At 54.6% G+C, this 18,026-nt stretch overlaps 1 protein-coding gene across 10 annotated transcripts in view; it reads left to right on the forward strand.

The window, feature by feature from the left end:
* Ldb3 (LIM domain binding 3) overlaps window positions 1-18,026 on the forward strand; it is a 66,422-nt gene that overhangs the window by 7,786 nt on the left and 40,610 nt on the right. For 4 of the 10 annotated variants that reach the window (XM_037208699.1, XM_028878321.2, XM_028878324.2 and 1 more), the window contains exons 3-7: window positions 3,600-3,751; window positions 4,224-4,299; window positions 5,641-5,999; window positions 16,195-16,364; window positions 17,099-17,135. In XM_037208699.1, the coding sequence (XP_037064594.1) occupies window positions 3,600-3,751; window positions 4,224-4,299; window positions 5,641-5,999; window positions 16,195-16,364; window positions 17,099-17,135 (794 nt within the window). Of the gene's footprint in view, window positions 1-3,599; window positions 3,752-4,223; window positions 4,300-5,640; window positions 6,000-10,875; window positions 10,899-11,983; window positions 12,188-14,094; window positions 14,110-16,194; window positions 16,365-17,098; window positions 17,136-18,026 lie in introns of all 10 variants that reach the window. The other 6 variants (XM_028878322.2, XM_028878325.2, XM_028878327.2 and 3 more) reach the window with 2 other exon arrangements.

An 18,026-nucleotide genomic window follows, 5' to 3' on the forward strand; every position in this document is an offset into this window, starting at 1 on the left:
AGCCAAGGGCCAGGCCAGCTGAGCCCTGATGGGCAGACACAGATGCAGGGAGATTGACGCCAGGAACAGGGGGATCCAGCCTGGTGGCTCCCTCTGGAATGTTTGGCGACTGACCAGGCCCCTGGAGGAAGGATTACCCCAGCCCACACATGCCTGGATATCAGACAGGGCCAGGCACAGGGAAGAATAAGTACAAGTTGGCCACGCTCTAGGGAGAAATATGTCACCAGGCAGCTCTAAAGACATGGCATTCCTGATGGCCTGCAGCTGGCACCGGCTGACCGGGCCCGGCCTCCTTTGGATGTCATCCTGATGCCCTTGCTTACACTGGCATCATGATCTGAACACTCTCGTCCTGCCCGGCGGTGTCTCTTCTGGCTTTGGAGCCCCACCCTTCCCCCAAACTATTTGCTGCAAGGAGCAATTCCTTCTCCACGGATAGTGAGGAGCATCGGGGGTATCGTCCTGTAGGGATGTTCTGCTATGGAGAGCATTTTAAGGGATGGCATACCACAGGGCAGCTTTGCTATGAGATAGCTTTCCCTAGGAACGTCCTGCCACAGGGTAGCCAGTTGTGGGGCCTGGGCAGTCCGCTAGGACAGCGTGGTGCTGGAAACTTTATTCCGGGTGTTTTCCTCTGCCTTCGAAGTGCTTCTAAAGTAAGATGGCTTGGTGGATGGAGAGTCGTGAAAGTGAAGTGTGATAAGGTGGAAGAGTCGGGTGCTATGGTTGGACAGTGATGATGAGAACTGGGTGTTCATGTTTTTCAGCTTAAAGATTACTGTAGTAAGTTGTTAGAGATAGCACAGCCCTGCGCCGAAAGGCAGGAGGCCAGGTGTACTTTCTGCATAGCAGCAAGAGGCCTCTGGCCTAGGAAAGCATCTTGTTTTTTCCTCGTGTGTGTGTGTGTGTGTGTGTGTGTGTGTGTGTGTGTGTGTGTGTGTGTATGTGTGTGTGTGTGTGTGTGTGTGTGTGTGTGTGTGTGTGTGCGTATGAAAAGATAACTTTGGGTATTGTACCTCCGAAGTCATTCACCTTGTTTTTAGAAACAGGGTCTCTCATTGACCTGGGACTCGCCTATTCAGGAAGGCTGGCTGGCCGGCAAGCCCTAGGAATCCATCCGTCTCTGCCTTCCCAGCCCTGGAATTATAAGTATATGCCTACACCTGTTTTTCAGTTGTGTGCCAGGGCTCGAACCCGGGTCCTCCCACTTGCACAGCAAACACTTAGTGACTGAGCCATCTCTCCAGCCTCTGTCAGTATTTTTCACCTCTGCATTCAAGACAGCAACACACTTCTCTTACCATGGGCTCCCTGTGGTGGCGGGCTAGGGGATAATGATGGTATTAAGGGATAATGATGGTTCTATGATGCCCCTCTGGCATCTGGAGAGTAAGCTTTGCAGATCAGGTGTGTTTTCTTGGCCATGGACGCTTTCATTTACTGTTCTTTGCCTGGCCATTTGGGGTCCAGAAGAGGAATGTTCTGGGTACAAGTGGGCAGTGTTTGAGAAGACACCTGGAGTGGGGTGTGACGCCTTTAATCCCAGCACTCGGGAGGCAGAGGCAGGTGGATCTCCATGAGTTCGAGGCCAGCCCGGTCTACAGCATGAGTTCCAGGATAGTCAAGGCTACACAAAGAAACTTTATCTTGGGGGAAAAAAAAAAAAAAAAGAAGAAGATACCTGGGACCGCAAAGGCTGGTGACAGCAGTTGGCAATTGGTCTTGTCATCACCCACAGGGTGTAGGACCAGCTCTGGGACCAGTGATAAAGTTACAACAAAATCCTTCATTCTCTGGGCACAATGACTGCAGGGCACCTTGATGTGTGTATAATTCCCTTTAAGGAACGTGGAAGGAGGCTTCCATCCATGCCTAGAGCTTGACCAGAGGCCACACAGGCTTGGTGCATGGAACATAAAACTGTCCCCAGGTCATCTGTGATGGTCTTTCAGGATGGTCCCCAGACCTTAACCAAAATCCAGCTTCTGACAGCATCAGTGACTAGTCTTATTCCCGCAGCACAGCCAGGAAGGTGGGTAGGATGTGGCCAGAGACGCCAAGAGAACTTGGGCAGGTAAGGGGACAAAGCTAAGCGGCAGCCTTCAGCCATCTGGCAGTGGGGGAGGGGGGCTCAGAGCCTCCTCTTTCCCGTGATGTCATTGAGGATAAGGCCCGTGTCACATTCCATGTGGTATCACAGAGGGACTGCCTACTGTCACAGGGTCAGCTCCTAAAACACTTCTACACATATGTACCACACACTAACGGGCTGTCCCCACCCCCCACCCACACCCCCGCTTGTCCCCTCAGTCAGTAACCATTCCATGAAACCACTCTAAATGATGTCACCAGACCTTCCGGAAGTTTGCATCTCAGAAGATATCACTGTGGGTAGGGTCACCACAGCACTCCAAGTACTGCTCCTAAGGGGCGGCTATGCAAAATCTGGTATTGTGTATGATGTCATTGAAAGTTCAGTGTGAGCCACCACGGCTTCCCATGTAACAGTGGGTGTAGCTTTCCCAACACCCCATGCGGTGTTTCCAGAGTGAAGTCTCAGTGGCATTTCGTGCAGTCAAAGATGGAGCCTCCAGACATTATTTTTGGTGTCAGTGGGTCACAGGAATGAGGAACTAGCTTCATGATTATACTTTTCCTTTCATAGGTATGTGGGTAGCCAGAGAGGCTTTAGCCTACCTCACGTCACAGCCTGCCTTGTTCTCACCCAAGCAGGGCTGATGGCACTGATAGTTTTCTGTGTACCTGTCCTCGGTAGCGTGGAGCACCTGGTGCTTGGATGCTTCTGTGAGGGGACAATTATGCTGCCCTTTGGCTTGGCAATGCCTGGAATGACTGGGGACAGGAAGGTGCTAAGTCTCACCCTCATTTCTGGGACTGGAAAGTACTCTATGGCGTTGCAGGGTGTGGGTGGTAATAGGTTAATTGGTGCAATATATAGCCCCCAAATGTCAATGGCCTAGCACAGTGGGAGTTTATTCCTCATTTAAGGAGCCTGACATACCACGCCTGCTCCAGGTAGTAACTCTGGGATCCAGGCCCTTTCCAGTAATCATTTTTGGCTATCCTTCTCTTGAACATGTGCATTTAGTCAGTCAACAAGCAACGTGCAGGATTCTAGTGGTGGTTGCTGAGGAAAGACCTGGCAATGGTGTGTGATACGTCCATCAGCATTCCCTGGCCAAAGCTGGTCCTTTGATGGCTGTCAAAAAGTCCTAGGAAGCTAGACGGTGGTAGCACACGCCTTTAATTTCAGCACTCAGGAGGTAGAGGCAGGTGGATCTCTGTGAGTTCGAAGCCAGCCTGGTCTACAGATCAACTTCCAAGACAGCCAGGGCTGTTACACAGAGATCCCCTGTCTGAAAAAACTAGAGAGAGAGAGAGAGAGAGAGAGAGAGAGAGAGAGAGAGAGAGAGAGAGAGAGAGAAAGCCCTAGGAAGTGGTAGCCGAGTGAGGAAGAGGAAACAGGCTTGGTGAGCAGCCAGTGCCAGCCATTGGGAATGAACAGCGTAATGGGCATCTGCTGGGTACTACAGGCGATCCTTTCCTGACTCATCCTTTCTCTGCTATCTAATCAGATCACTCCAGGCAGCAAGGCAGCCCAGTCCCAGCTCAGCCAAGGAGACCTTGTGGTGGCCATTGATGGGGTCAACACGGACACCATGACCCACCTGGAGGCCCAGAACAAGATCAAGTCTGCCAGCTACAACCTGAGCCTTACCCTGCAGAAGTAGGTGGAAGCCCTCCAGAGAAGGGGACACAGGTTTGGTGTAGGCACGCGATGGGGACAAAAGAGAGGTCATCCTCAGCATTTGTGTGGGTCCGGCCCTGTGCTACAGAAGTGTACAGGAGGGATGAGCTGAAATTCTGGTCAAGCTACCATTGCCTTGCTTTACGGCAGTGGCTTAGGCCGAGGGCGTGGCCACAGTGCCACAGGTATATGGAGGGCTGGACCTGGAGGCCCTGCTTCCTCTTTCCTCAGGCAGCCCTGCCCTCACCCCACGCAGAAGAGGCCCATGAGTGCTGATGAGAAAACCCCGGGGTTATGACTCCTTCTCCTGGTCAAGCCCAGGCCTCCCTTAGGAGACCTAGCGCATGGGTTGATGTGCACGTGGGCCCTGTGACTCCACTGTCCATCTCTCGGTCTCCCCTGCTGGCCAGGAGCGAGTGTCCTCACTGGCTCTTGTTTCTGGCTTCTCCAGGTCCAAGCGTCCCCTTGCCATCTCCACAGCAGCGCCCCCTATCCAGTCCCCACTGCCAGTGATCCCCCACCAGAAGGTAGGTGCTGACCAGCCACGGTTCCTGGAGTGTAACCCTGCCTGACTCTCATGAGAAGTGTTTGAGTGCCCTTACCTAAGACACATCCAGTTGTGGGGATACCTCCCTGGGCCCAAGCCACCATCCCAGGTCCAGCAGCTGTTCTGAGAAGAACCCAGTTTGGAAAGCAGTGTGCTGGGAAGAGGGACAGCCATTCTAGTCAAACAGGAACCAGGCATCTGTCTAGAGGGCTCTGACCCTCATCATCTGGGAACACAGAGACTAGAGTTGCTGGGAAAGGCCCCAGCTTGAGTCAGTCACCCCAGGAGGCACCCCCAAGGTGTGAAGGGACCTCACTGGCCCTCAGGGTTTTTCCTCCACACAGATGCTTCCAGTTTCTAAGTGTCTACCCATCTCTCACAGCTACAGACCCCTCTGTCCATTAGGAAGGCTAGTTATAGTCCTAGAGGCTAGCCCAGGAGTGGAGGGGCAGCTGAGCCCTGGCCCCAAATCTCACCACTAGAGCCAGAATCCTTCCCAAATCTTCTCTAAGCTGTGGGCCCAAGGGCCTAACTTACACTTGGGAAGGCTGGCCCAAGGGCCTAACCTAAGCCTGGGAAGGCTGGCCCAAGGGCCTAACCTAAGCCTGGGAAGGCTGGTCCAAGGGCCTAACTTACACTTGGGAAGGCCTACCCACAGCTCCCTTACCCATTCTCACACTACAACTGTAGACTGACTCCAGTCTGTCCATTGGGGAGACTGGACAGCAGGCGAGACGGGAAGAAAAGGCTCACAGTGGTGGGAGTGGGGGGGGGGTCATGGATTGGGGAACTGGACAGAGGGCTGCTGGGAGAAATTGCCAAGGTAGGCAGAGATGGCCAAACAGCCAGCTGCTTCCTTAGGTTGCCCTCTGTACCTCCACCCCAAATGTCAGCCAGCCCTGGTTATGAAGGGTCCTCTCCAGGTTGGGCCAGTGAATCGGGAGGCTTGTTTGCACTCCCAGGGTACCCATTCAAAGGGAAAAGAGGCCCCTAGACGACGGGACAGTGGTACCGCACTCTCCCCTGAGCCCCACACCCTCCTTCTTAGTCCTTGGGGGCAGGCTTGGCTTTCTGGGAGGAGCTTGGCATTCTGTCCAGGCGGATGCCAGCCTCTGGACCAGGAACCACAGGCTTCCCTCTGCCGCTCCTTCCTTCCCCGTGGCCCATCTGGGTGCTTCGTGCAGCAGGCTGCAGGCTGTGGGTGGTGGGCCACAGGTGCTCACACTAACATGTCTGTTTCAGGTCCACACGGAAGCACAGCCGTGTGTGGCCCTCTAACCACTGTCTTCTCTCTCCTCTGCATGGTGCTGCCCTATGCCAGGACCCTGCTCTGGACACGAACGGCAGCCTGGTGACTCCCAGCCCCAGCCCTGAGGCGAGGGCCAGCCCAGGCACCCTGGAGTTCGGGGACACCTTTAGCTCCTCCTTCTCCCAGACCTCTGTCTGCACCCCACACATGGAGGCCCTGGAGCCTGTCCTTCCTCAGGGCAGCCCAGTGGCCAAGGCCAGCCCAGAGGGTGTACAGGGCACAGTCAGCCCCAAAGTTCTGCCAGGCCCCAGCCAACCGAGACAATATAACAACCCCATTGGCCTGTACTCAGCAGAGACCCTGAGGGAGATGGCTCAGATGTATCAGATGGGCCTCCGAGGGAAGGCCTCAGGTGCCGGACTCCTAGGAGGGTAGGTAAAGGGCATCCTGCCATCTGGTCTAGAGGCACCTGGGTCATCAGTGCTCACTACAACAGCCTGGTCAGGTGGTCAGGGGGAGGAAGAGGTCTCAGCACAGCCAGCCCTGAGCCCATGAGGTAGTGCCAGCCGAGAGCAACACCAGCCGGGATCCCGCTGACGTTTGCTGTCAGCCATGCATATCATTGCTTTGTACAACCACTCTGGAGTGACATGTCAGCTTTTTTCAGAAATTGAAACTGAGGCTCAGAAAAGGTTAAGCTGAGGTCCAGATGTCCAGCTACTACATGACTGAGCTAAGCCTGCATACAGGAGACTCTGACCCCCCAAATCTTTACTCCAGGTCACAGTCCATCCCATGAGATGACACTGCCCACTGCCTTTGGGAACTAAAGTTCTAAAAGAAAGACAGGTCCCCACATCCCTGGGGTCCCTACAGCAAGAACAGGGAAGAAAGTAAATTCTCAGCTGGACGGTGGTGGCTCACACCTTTAACCCCAGCACTCAGGAGGCAGAGGTAGGCAGATCCCTGAATTAGAGGCCAGCCTGGTCTACAGAGTGAGTTCCAGGACAGCCAGGGCTACACAGAGAGACCTTGTCTCAAAACAAAAACAAAAAAAGCGAAAGAAAGAAAGAAAGTTCTCTAATGATGAGAGTGCTCTAGGAAGGCTACCCAAAGGAGGACGCGCAGGAAGTACCCAAAGAGAGCCTGGGCAATGGTATGAGAGGAGGCGGTTTGCAGGACTGACCCAGGCTGGGTGGACAGCAAGGACGCAGAACTCCAAGGAGAGAGGGTCTGTGGAAAACAACAACCCTCCTCTGGCCCCCCAGTCTGGCCAGTGAGACTCCTTGGGAGCAGGGATTGAAGACACATGGAGCTAGGTTACCAAAAGCAGAGAAAGGAGGGATCCGCATATGAGCATGTATCTATCGGCTGCCAGGTCTCCCCTCTGGTCTCATGGTGACTCTGCTACTGCCCTGTGCCATGGGCGTGCTTATCTCTAGGTGCCAAAGGCACCGCTGGCTGAGTCGAGGCATGGTAGCCCAGTGTCTCAGTGAGAGGAGCCACGTGGTTGTCTTCAGGTTACTGCGAGGAGAAAGAGAATGGTACCTGTCACACACTCACGACACATACTCATTGATTGCCTGGACTCTCCCAGCTGAGAGTCGAGTGAGCGTCAACACAGGAACCCCATCAGTGGCCCCAGCCACATCCTGGGCTCTTCTGTGTCCACTAGACCAGAGCTCTCTGATTTCTCAATTTCCCCAGCTCCTCTGGAATCTGAGCAAGGCCAGCCTCTAGCACATCATGACTTCCCCAAGCCAAGGTTTTCCCAGTAAGGAAGCAGAAAATTTTAGGAATGACAGGATCAAGATGGCCTCCTTTTTCTGCCTCTGATGGGTAGGTCTTTCTGGTCCCTTCTGGACCCTCCCCAGGCAAAAAAGTTGCCTTCTGGTTGACTGGGAATCCTGAGAGCCCACTCACAGTGATGACAATGTCTTCCTGGCTAAGCTCTGACTCTGAGCTAGGAACTGGCTCTTTTTTATTAATTAATTTACTTTATGTGTACGGGTGTTTTGCTGGCATGCATATCTAAGAGACTGTCTGATCCCCTAGACTGGAGTTTCAGACAGTTGTGAGCTGCCATGTGGGTGCTGGGAATCAAACCCAGCTCCTTTGGAAGAGCAGTCAGTGCTCTTAACTGCTGAGCCATCTCTCCAGCCCCATAGGAACTGGCTTCGTCATTATCTTCCGAGGTGGGCTTGATGTCCTTCATCTTAACAAGTCAGATATAGTGTGAAATTGACCCCAGCTCATACAGCTAGTAAGAGGCAGACAGAAGAACTAGCACTCGATCTGCCCGATTCCATCTTGATTTGAGATGGAACAGGGAAGCTAGGAGGTCAGGAGCCCTGTTCCTACCGCCACCACCGCCTCCCACCCCCGCCCCCTCGGCCAGACTCCTGGGTGCCAGTCCTTTGGTGCAGATGATGTCCAGAATCTACTTAGCAAATGCAAGAAATTCTCACTTGATGATCAGAGAAGTGGGATCCAACAGTGTCTTCAGGGGGAAGGTGGACCAGAGGAGGAAGTGAGGTCGGTGCTTTGTTCAAAGTAAGAGCTGATGTGGTCAGTGTCAACAGCTGTAGGCGGAGAGGGGTGGTACCTCGGCTGGCCTGAGGCCCTGATTTGCTAAGTGTCTCACAGCAACAGAGCTGGCAGTTCACCGTGCCCATCTAGTGTGTACATCACTGTGCCCCTCTAGTGTGTACATCACCGTGCCCCTCTAGTGTGTACATCACCGTGTCCCTCTAGTGCGTACATCCCATGCTGAGGGCTTAGACTCGAGGAACAGTGACTGGCAGGACCCATCTGCAAGGTGGAAACCCTCACTTCAGTCTTTTTTATTTTTTTAATTTTTATTTTATTTTTACACGTGGGGGTGTTTTGTCTGCATGTATGTCTGGGCACCACCAGAAGAAGGTATCAGATCCCCTAGAACTGGAGTTACAGATGGTTGTGAACTGCCATGTGGGTGCTGGGAATTAAATTCCGGTCCTCTGGAAGAGCAGCCGATGCTCTTTTTTTTTTTTTTTTTTTTTTTTTAAGATTTATTTATTTGTTTGTTTGTTTATTATGTATACTGTGTTCTGCCTGCATGTGTGCCTGCAGGCCAGAAGATGGTTGTGAGCCACCATGTGGTTGCTGGGAATTGAACTCAGAACCTTTGGAAGAGCAGTCAGTGCTCTTAACCTCTGAGCCATCTCTCCAGCCCTTTCTCTGATTTTTTTCAAGGCAGGGTTTCTCCCTTTAGTGTAGTTTTGGTGCCTGTCCTGGATCTCACTCTGTAGACCAGGCTGGCCTCGAACTCACAGAGATCCTCCTGCCTCTGCCTCCCGAGTGCTGGGATCAAAAGCGTGTGCCACTGCCGCCCAGCGCCGCCGATGCTCTTAACCATGGATCCGTCTTCTCCAGTTTCCCCACTTCCTTCTTATGAATAGAATGGAGATGGAGGGCCGGGCGGTGGTGGCGCACGCCTTTAATCCCAGCACTCGGGAGGCAGAGCCAGGCGGATCTCGGTGAGTTCGAGGCCAGCCTGGGCTACCAAGTGAGCTCCAGGAAAGGCGCAAAGCTACACAGAGAAACCCTGTCTCAAAAAAAAAACCAAAAAAAAAAAAAAAAAAAAAAAAAAAAAAAAAAAAAAAAAAAAAAAGAATGGAGATGGAGGAACGTGCCCAGAGTTACAATGTTGAGAAGAGTCAAGGTTAGGGACTGACCTCTGTTCTGACATGCTCCAAAAGGAAGCCCCTTCCTTCCTTCCTCTCCTCTGAGAAACCTGTGGCTTGATTCTTGGCAACTGGATCTCTGGGGAGACGTGGAGGGAACCAGTGGAGATCAAGGACAGAAAGGCCTGAACAACCTGCAGGCTCCACCCCTCACCTTCCGTGGCCCCACGAGCAAGCGCCCTGAGCAGCCACTGCATCCCTGCCTGGTGCCTCCTCCTGAGCTCTGAGGCCTAGCTCCTCTCTGAACTGTGTGTGCTGTGGGCATCCAAGCCTTGGGGTGGGGCAAGAACTTAGCAGGGGACGTTAGTGTCAAAGGAGTTGGCTGCTGCACAGCGCAGAGGCAGCCCCCACCCAGCCAGGTCCACACTGCCCTCTGCAGGGGACACTGGGCTGCCTGGTCATCACCGGAGCTGACTCTGCAGCTGTCAGCACTAGCCAAACATGGAGAAGAAATGCCAAAGCCAAGCTGGCCTTTTCCTAATATAGATCCACTTGTGGCTATTTCCAGCATGGGACAACAGGAGGAATTTTATCAGCTCTGAGACAGTGGGGGACCTGGGCCTGCGCAGACACACCACAGGCTCTCTGGGGTTGGGAGTTTTCGGCTTCCTAGCACCCTGGTGGTGGGGTGACCAGGTCCAGGCTAACTGGGGCTAAGCTTCCCTCTTCCAGAGTTTGTAGTGGACAGATGTAGGAAAGCAGGCTATTTGGAGACGTCCATTTCCCTCCATGTGCTCTCATCTTGAGTGCTAGACAGGGCCACAGGGTCTGCCACCACAGGCATTCTACATTTAGAGAAGCATCAGACAGATAATGCTTCCCCAAAGAAATTCGTATTCCAAGAGGCTCATTGTCCTCTCAGGGTGAGGATATGCCAGGGGGCCCCTGCTGGGGGCTTTCCTAAGCAAGCCTTGGACATGCACTCCTCCTGGGCCTCCTCCTGCCTCACTGATGGCCCACAAGGCCTTTGGAATGGTCACCGGGGACTGTGTCAACTCCCTGCTCCGGGAGGAGTGACCAGGGCTGTTGGCCTGTCCTGTGGGAGAGAGAGTAGGGCCCAGGGTCCATGGATAATCCTGCTGCCCACAGAACAGCACTGCAATGCCTCCTTGGGCCATGAATGCCTAAGCTGTCCCCACGAACAGGTCTACGCTGCGGCTTTTTGCAGTTGGGGGATCTAGCCAGAAGGAACCCGGGGCCGCAGTCCTTCTTGAAGCAGCCACCGGGCTGTAGCTCAGCTTTCTCTCCAGGGTCTACAGCCAGGGTCTACCTATGTGATCCATGTACCTCTACAGGAGTTCTTGAGACAGGCATGAAATCTCTTCCCCCTGGCAAAGCTGGGAGTGCTGGCGTCCACCACAGAGGGAGTCCTGGCACCTCCCACCCAAACCAATGGTTCCAGAGAGCCTGATTCCCGGTTCTGCGCTCTCGCCTCCCTTGATTCTTACTTCTTGCAGACTGAGGTTTTGCCAGTGCGGCCTCCTTCGTGGCCAGTCTGAAGACGGCCCCCCGCATTCGCACTCCCCCAGTAGAAGCCTCTCTCTGACTTCTCTGTCTTCTTTGCTCTTTCCTCTCCTTCTAGGTGGTAGCCAATTCTCCAGCCAAGTTAGTATCCAAGGACAGCATGTGTGTGTCCCCGTGTGCCCTTCCAGCATGCACCTGCCATATGTTGGGTGTGGATGGCGTGTGCCTGTCGGCATGTGTGCATAGGTGCATGTGTGAGTGGGGGTGCATTGTGCCCTGGGTGAGCCTGCACCGGTGTTTGCTGGAGTCTGGAGGGAAGCCATCGCAAGGGATGGGTGTCTATGGGATGGTCTCAATTTTCCTCCCAATTTCCCACTCCAGCAGCTTGCAGGTTAATTCAGGTGTGTGTGGGGGGGGGGCTGTGCTGCACTGTCACTGGCCTGCGTGGGTCTGGAGACTTTTCTGTCCCAGTGGGACCCCTGAGAAGGACTACATGTGATTTTATCTCTGCTTGGGCATGCACCTACCTGTTGAAGGGAAGAACCTGGATGGGTAGAGGCTGGCAAGTTACAGCATGCTGGACAAGGGGGGCCTGGGCAGCCTGAGCCATCCTCCAAGGAATAAGCTCACACACCGAAGGATCTGGAAGAAGAGTCCCAGGCCACAGAGGAATGACTGGCAGGATAAGCCCCTTCACGGAGGAACTTTGCTCAGAACCTCAGCGTCTCCGAGTGCGCCCAGTGTGACTGCTTTTCGCCTTTGGAACGTTCTAGAATCTGCTTGTGCTGCTGCCTCTTCTGTCACATGGCCCAGCTTCTGTCCTCTTCCCAAGTCCCACTCCCCTGAACCCTCTTGTGTCTGCTTCTCCATGCTGCGGTGTGCCATGGGAGTGGGCACCATACCTGGTGCCCCTGCTGACCCTAAGAGGGAGTTCAGGCTGAAGTGGAGCCTGAAAGGGAGCTGGGAGAGTTGATTCAGGTGGGCATGAAAGATCTTCTGCACAGGGTCTCGGGAGAGGCCAAGAATTTTCCTGGCCACACCCAGACAGCCCATGGTGGGGGAACTTGGGTAACTTATTTGAGCCAAGACCTCAGCTTTGGGAGAGCTCTCTCCACATTCCCACCAGCCTCCCTGGCCTTGATTTCCCATGTAACCATCACCTGTTGCCCTCTCTCCTCCCTTCCCTCCTCCACCCCTCCCCTACCTTTCCTGCCCGCCCTCCTCAGCGCCGACTACCAGGAACGCTTCAACCCCAGCGTCCTGAAGGACTCAGCCCTGTCCACCCACAAGCCCATTGAGGTGAAGGGTCTGGGCGGCAAGGCTACCATCATCCACGCACAGTACAACACCCCAATCAGCATGTACTCGCAGGATGCCATCATGGATGCCATCGCTGGGCAGGCCCAGGCCCAGGGCAGTGACTTCAGTGGGTAAGCGCCTACCAGCATCACATGCCTACGGAGGCTGCCAAGCACTCACGGGACCAGCTCTCTTCTCTCACCTAGCACCTCCTGGGTTCAGGCCCGTGGAGGAGGTGGGCCAGCCTTCACCAGGGACTTTCAGAATGTGTTGCCCTCTCTCTCTTCAGAGCCGGCCCTGCGTTCAGCTGTAGAAGTGGCAAAACGCAGAATGCTGTGTTTCCTCGAAGGGGTTGTGAGACCCTGTGTGTCCCAGGCTTCATGAGAGGGGCTGGTTGGAGATTTCTGCGGTGCTTTTAAAGAGCACCGGGGACTCCCCGGGCCTCTTGTAACTAAAGCCATGCTGGGCGAGTGGAGGACATTGTCCTGTTCTTCTAGCAATGAGCGTCAGTCCAGCACTTGGTGGGTTTGGTATTGGAAGAGGCCTTGGGTGCCATTGGCAGTCAACCTCATGATGGGCACTTCTCTCCTCCTCTTTGCCCCAGGAAGCCTGGCTTCAGAGCTGTGGGGTTTAAAATGTCCTTGGTTCCTGGGCTTGGTCTACTCGCTTGGTTGGGGAACTTGAGGGTGGACTAGGGACAGAGCTGGTAGAAACTCAGAGGATGCTGGTACTATTCAAGTGTTAACAGGGCCATTATCTCTTCTGTCTTCTCCTCCCTCATTTCTGTCTGTCTTTGTCTCTTTGTTCCTCTGTGTACCTCTCTTCTCCTCTCTGTATCTGTCTCTTTTCTCAGTCTTCCTCTCTATTGTTTCTTGTTTTGATCTGTCTCTCTCATTTGTTTTCTTACACACACACACATGCACACATGCATGCACACACATGCACACATGCATGCACACACACACACACACACACACACAAGTGGGGGGCCTGAAGGAGGAAGGCCATTACTTTTTTTCTGCTGGGGAATGTCACAGTGCAGAGCTTACCTCTAGGCAAAGGCAATGTATTATCCCTAGATCAGAGATTCCCAGCAACTCAGGAGAAAAAGTCTAAGGAGATATTAAACTTTTTTTCTGAAACTATAAAAGCCGATACTGTAAGAGGGACACAGAAATGTACCAGGCAGTTCCTCCAGGACAAGGACAAACACTTGTGGCCATTTGGTATACACGCAGAGGCCTGAGGATAAGGCACCCGGCTACATGTCCTGAGCTCCATTTTTGGAGAGTCTGACCTCGTCTCAAAGAGGTACTACTTCCCATCGACCACCAGGGGGCAGAGGTTGTCCATTTTGCAGCCACTAGTCCGAAACCTGCAGCGTTCATGATTGCAGGCAGCTCTTGCAGACATCTGGACTGTGTGATTTACTTAAACTTCATTCAAAGAAAAAAAAAAATGACCATGCAACTTTTAAAAACAGCCATTAGCTCATGTATACCCAGAAAAACAAATCTGCCTGAGTAAGCCCAAAAGTTACCATTTGTCACATGGTCCTTGGTGTCACTAAGGGAAAGTCAACTGGGAAATGATGGACGAACTGCTCATCACACTTCACTTTCTGCACACTGGGAAAACTATTATTTGATTTTGTTGCGGGGCACCTGTGGTTTGGAGACTACGGTGCTCTGTCGATTAACCTAGCTGTCTCTCACTGTTCCCTTCCCTCCCCTGCCTCTTGTCTTGCTAGCGTGCCTGGAAAGGATCAACCTTTCCCCTTCCTTTTAGCTCAAGCGCGCTGAGCTGCCGCTGCTATGGTACAGTGAGGAATCCTCCTGACCATAACGTGTTCCGTTTCTGCTGTCAATTTCCACGGTTCCTTCCTCACTGACAGTTTTCTTTTTCTCTCTCTTCTTCCTTCACCCACCCCACTGCCCTAACTCATTTCTGGTCCTAACCCCGCTCTCTTGCGTGCGCTGCCCCTCTGCTATCCCATGATGGATGCGCACTCGCGGCTGGGTTTCCTTCTGCTTGGCAGGGCGTCGCCGCTGGCGTAAGTAGACCCGCAGTGTCTGTCCGGTCATCTGTCTAGTTGTTGCAGGATGGTGTGTGGGCTTGGTGGGATGTGTCTGAGGACAAGTGGTCAGCCCGTGCACCCTGGCCACCTTTTTCCTCACACTCACCTCGCAGCCACACGGCATCCCCTGCAGCCTCCACAGGCAGATGCTTGTCTTTTGAAGTCCACCCATGTCGATGTGGCTATGGAAATCTAGTGGTGGTATTCACAGTGCTCCCATCCCAGCCTGAGGCTTCATTCCTGCCTTCTCCTTGCCAGGCTTTGGTGAGGTTTTCCCAGCCTTTCCTAGCTTCCTGGGACATGGCGCACTTGGGGGTCAGAATGCACACCGGGCTGTTATTCAGTGCCAGAATGTTACAAAGTCATAGGCTGCTCTTTTAGAAAGCCCAGAGCCCACAAGAACCAAAGAGATCTGGTTGTGCCCAAAGACCTCAGGAACCCTTACAATCTTTCCTGTATGAGAAACAGCTTTCTGCGCGAAGAACAGTCTTTCCTTCGGTTCTCGGGCAGCTGTAAGCCTCTCCCTGGATGGACCCCAGAGGAATCTGGGTGGCCCACAACCGATCTCCATCACAATCTGACAGTCCCTGGCTCTCTAGGCTAGAGAGAAAGTCTTTGGGAAGGAACAGGGCTGCTCGCCCTCCATCCTTTTACTCTGCACTCTTATAACTCACCCTGAGCCGAGCCTAAGGACCAATCCTGGTCTATCCAGCTCCTCGCAGAGATGTGTGGACTAGGGAAATGCTGTCCCAGCTAGCCAGTCGCCACTGGGGCAGATGGAGCCAGGCAGGAGGGTGCGAGCTAGGGCATGCCTCAGTGGTCAAAGCATCTGAGTTGTGAAGTCCCTGGTAGGCAGACGTGGTCTTTGAGCTTCCTGACCATAAAACACCTGACAGAAAGGACACAGGGCAAACCAGGAACGGTGGTACATAATCTCAGTACTCAGGGGGATGGGGCAAGGGTGGCTACATAGCAAGACTCTGCTTCCAAAGAAATAAAGAAATAAAGGTGAAGTAAAAACTAACCACAACAGAAGGGAACAAAAAGGACATTGGGCTGGGGGCTGGGCCACCTAAGTTATCATCCAGTGGCGCCCCTGTCCACTATAGCCTGGCACTAGTCAGCTGACCTCTCTGGACCTCAGTTTCAACATCTGTTAGCGGAAAGGGCTAGCTGGCAGGTGGTTACTGCCATAGGCCTGGCCTGAGCACCTCTGACATCTGAGAGGGTTTCTGGGCATCACAAATCCACTCCAGGCAGCTGGAAATTCCAGCACCTGAGGGGCCCTGGGATCCCTGCTGGCTTTGATCTGGAGTTGAAAAATTCATTCAGCTAAGAACTTTGAGCACCTATTATACGTCAGACCCCGGGAGCTCAGGGACCAGGTTCCCCTCAAAAGACTGCCGCTTTGGGGCCAAGACCATGCCTGCAGCCGCATTCCTAAACCCTACCTCCACCTGCAGCTCTAACTCCCAGTGTCCGTGCCGATCATGCCAGTGCTGAGCAAAATGTCCCGCCTTGTTTCTCCTCACACTTGGTAGCCAGGCTGTCTCCCGCAGCTGAGTCCGGAAGCCCCAGGAAGCCCCAGGCATCTTGCGGCAGCTCCCTGTCTGGATCTGTGGGTGCGGGGAGGCCATGGGATGCGTCCTGAGCAGGTCCCTCAGGCAGGCTGTTCTCACCCTGCCCCATGCAGAGCTGGCTCTCAGGGAAAGCTAAAAATCACTTCAAGGGGAACTACCTTCTCCTTTCCTAAAGGGACTCTGGCCTGTGGGGTGGGAACTTGTTCAGGCCAGGATTAGCACTGGGGTGGGGCCAGCAGGAAGGATAGAAACCTCACGGGCAAGAAGAGCCACTGCCCCACGGGGCCTCCCCTGACCTCTGAGCTCCGGAGAGCCGAGACCCCAGGCTTCTCAGCTCTTCTGATAATAGTGGGTGAAAACAGTGGGTCCCGCTGTGGGGAGGGCGGGATGCAGTGGGAGAACAAGGCGGTGGTCGGGCGGGGGGGGGCAGGGGGTCTGAGTTCCAGCCTGGCCTCCGCCCACACCCCTTCCTGCCCTCCAGGAGCCTCCCAGTGAAAGACTTAGCCGTGGACAGCGCCTCTCCGGTGTACCAGGCCGTGATCAAAAACCAAAGCAAGCCGGAAGACGAGGCTGACGAGTGGGCCCGCCGCTCCTCCAACCTGCAGTCCCGCTCCTTCCGCATCCTGGCCCAGATGACAGGGACGGAATACAGTGAGTGCAAGCGTTGACGTGGGAGGGGGGGGGGGTGAGACGGGGTGGGCCCGGCTCCTGCACAGTGTAAAGGGCGGGGGGCGGTGAGACGGGGTGGGCCCGGCTCCTGCACAGTGTAAAGCGAGGGGGGGGGGTGAGACGGGGTGGGCCCGGCTCCTGCACAGTGTAAAGCGAGGGGGGGGGGGGAGACGGGGTGGGCCCGGCTCCCGCACAGTCGTAAAGCGAGGGGGGGGGTGAGACGGGGTGGGCCCGGCTCCTGCACAGTGTAAAGCGAGGGGGGGGGTGAGACGGGGTGGGCCCGGCTCCCGCACAGTCGTAAAGCCTATGGGAGCGGAGGAGTCAAGCCACCTGCCTTCGATGGTTAACTAACACTGATAGAGTTGGCAGCTGGGAGAGAGCCTCTGAGTCCCTAGGCGGGCCTTCCACGTTAACCGCTAACTCCAAACGTGAGCAGAAGCCTTGCCGTACAGTTTCCCGCAAGGTGATGGCTCACGACTGGGAGAAGAGGACCTGAGGTCCTTCTGGGGCCACCCCCTCTCCAATGCATCGCGTCCTCTCAACTCCCCATGGCAGAGGCCTGGCACGCACACTCTCATTGCCACCCCTGACAAGATGGTGTCGGAAGTGTTCAGGGCCTGGCTGATTCCTGGGGGACTGAACTGTCCTCAGAGCTCTAGTGGACTCTCTTCCTATGTTCAGTGTGAATCCTCCTGACCAACTTCTTTCTCCCACAGTGCAAGACCCTGACGAAGAGGCTCTGCGAAGATCGAGGTAGGTGCCTAGACTTGGGTTCCACGCCTTGTCTTCTAACCTCATCCCTCCCCGGGGAGCCCCCGGGCCACATGACTCACAGAAAGAACCTTTCGTGTTTATGTATTCGAAAAGCTCAGCCCTTAAAGGGTTTCGGCAGACGCGGGCTTCGGTGGCTTTCCCAGTGAGGTAGATTCAAGAGTGGGGAATCTCCGCTCCCCTGGCTCCCTTCCTGGGCAGGGGCAGGGCTGCTTTGGCCTTCACTGGGCTTTGGAGAAATGAGGGCATCTCTCCCTGTGAGGGCAGTGAGCCAACGCCTCGCCTGCACACTCATCTTTGGGCTTGTCCCCTTGTGAGTCTGAAGGCTTGGCACTGTGAGCAGGCACTCAGAGGGCCAGGCTAGGCGTGAAGACCCGACCCCTAGATTCACCGGCCCATGCACACGAGGCACCAGTTCTAGAAATTGCTCCAAGTGTAACAGCTGCTTCAGGGAACTACAAGCCCTTGGCACCAGGAGGGGCTTGTATAGGGCTAGGCATCTCAGGGCATGGTCTCCTGGGCAGTGGCAAGTCTGGGACCACCCCCACTTGCCTACTGCCTGTGCCCTGTTAGGAGCTGTAGCCCTGGGCATGAGTGGGGGCATGGCTGGCTTGAAACCCACTGGAACCTGTCAGGGCCTTCCATGGTGAGGCATGGGGCCTGTGTGATTATCTGTCTACTTCTGGTAGTGAGTGTGTCTTCTGCATGTTCTTCTTGGACGGTCTGTCTGGGGCCAGGGGGTCATGTGATGGCCTCTCTGGGAGGGTCTGGGACTCAAAGGCATGTTCCACCCTCAGCCAAGCTTTCTGTATTCGCTAACCACACACGGTGGCCACAGAACTCGAGAAGAGTAGGGTTCTGGGGCCAGCTGGG

Source organism: Peromyscus leucopus, chromosome 9 (assembly GCF_004664715.2).
Source record: "Peromyscus leucopus breed LL Stock chromosome 9, UCI_PerLeu_2.1, whole genome shotgun sequence".
NCBI lineage: Eukaryota > Metazoa > Chordata > Mammalia > Rodentia > Cricetidae > Peromyscus > Peromyscus leucopus.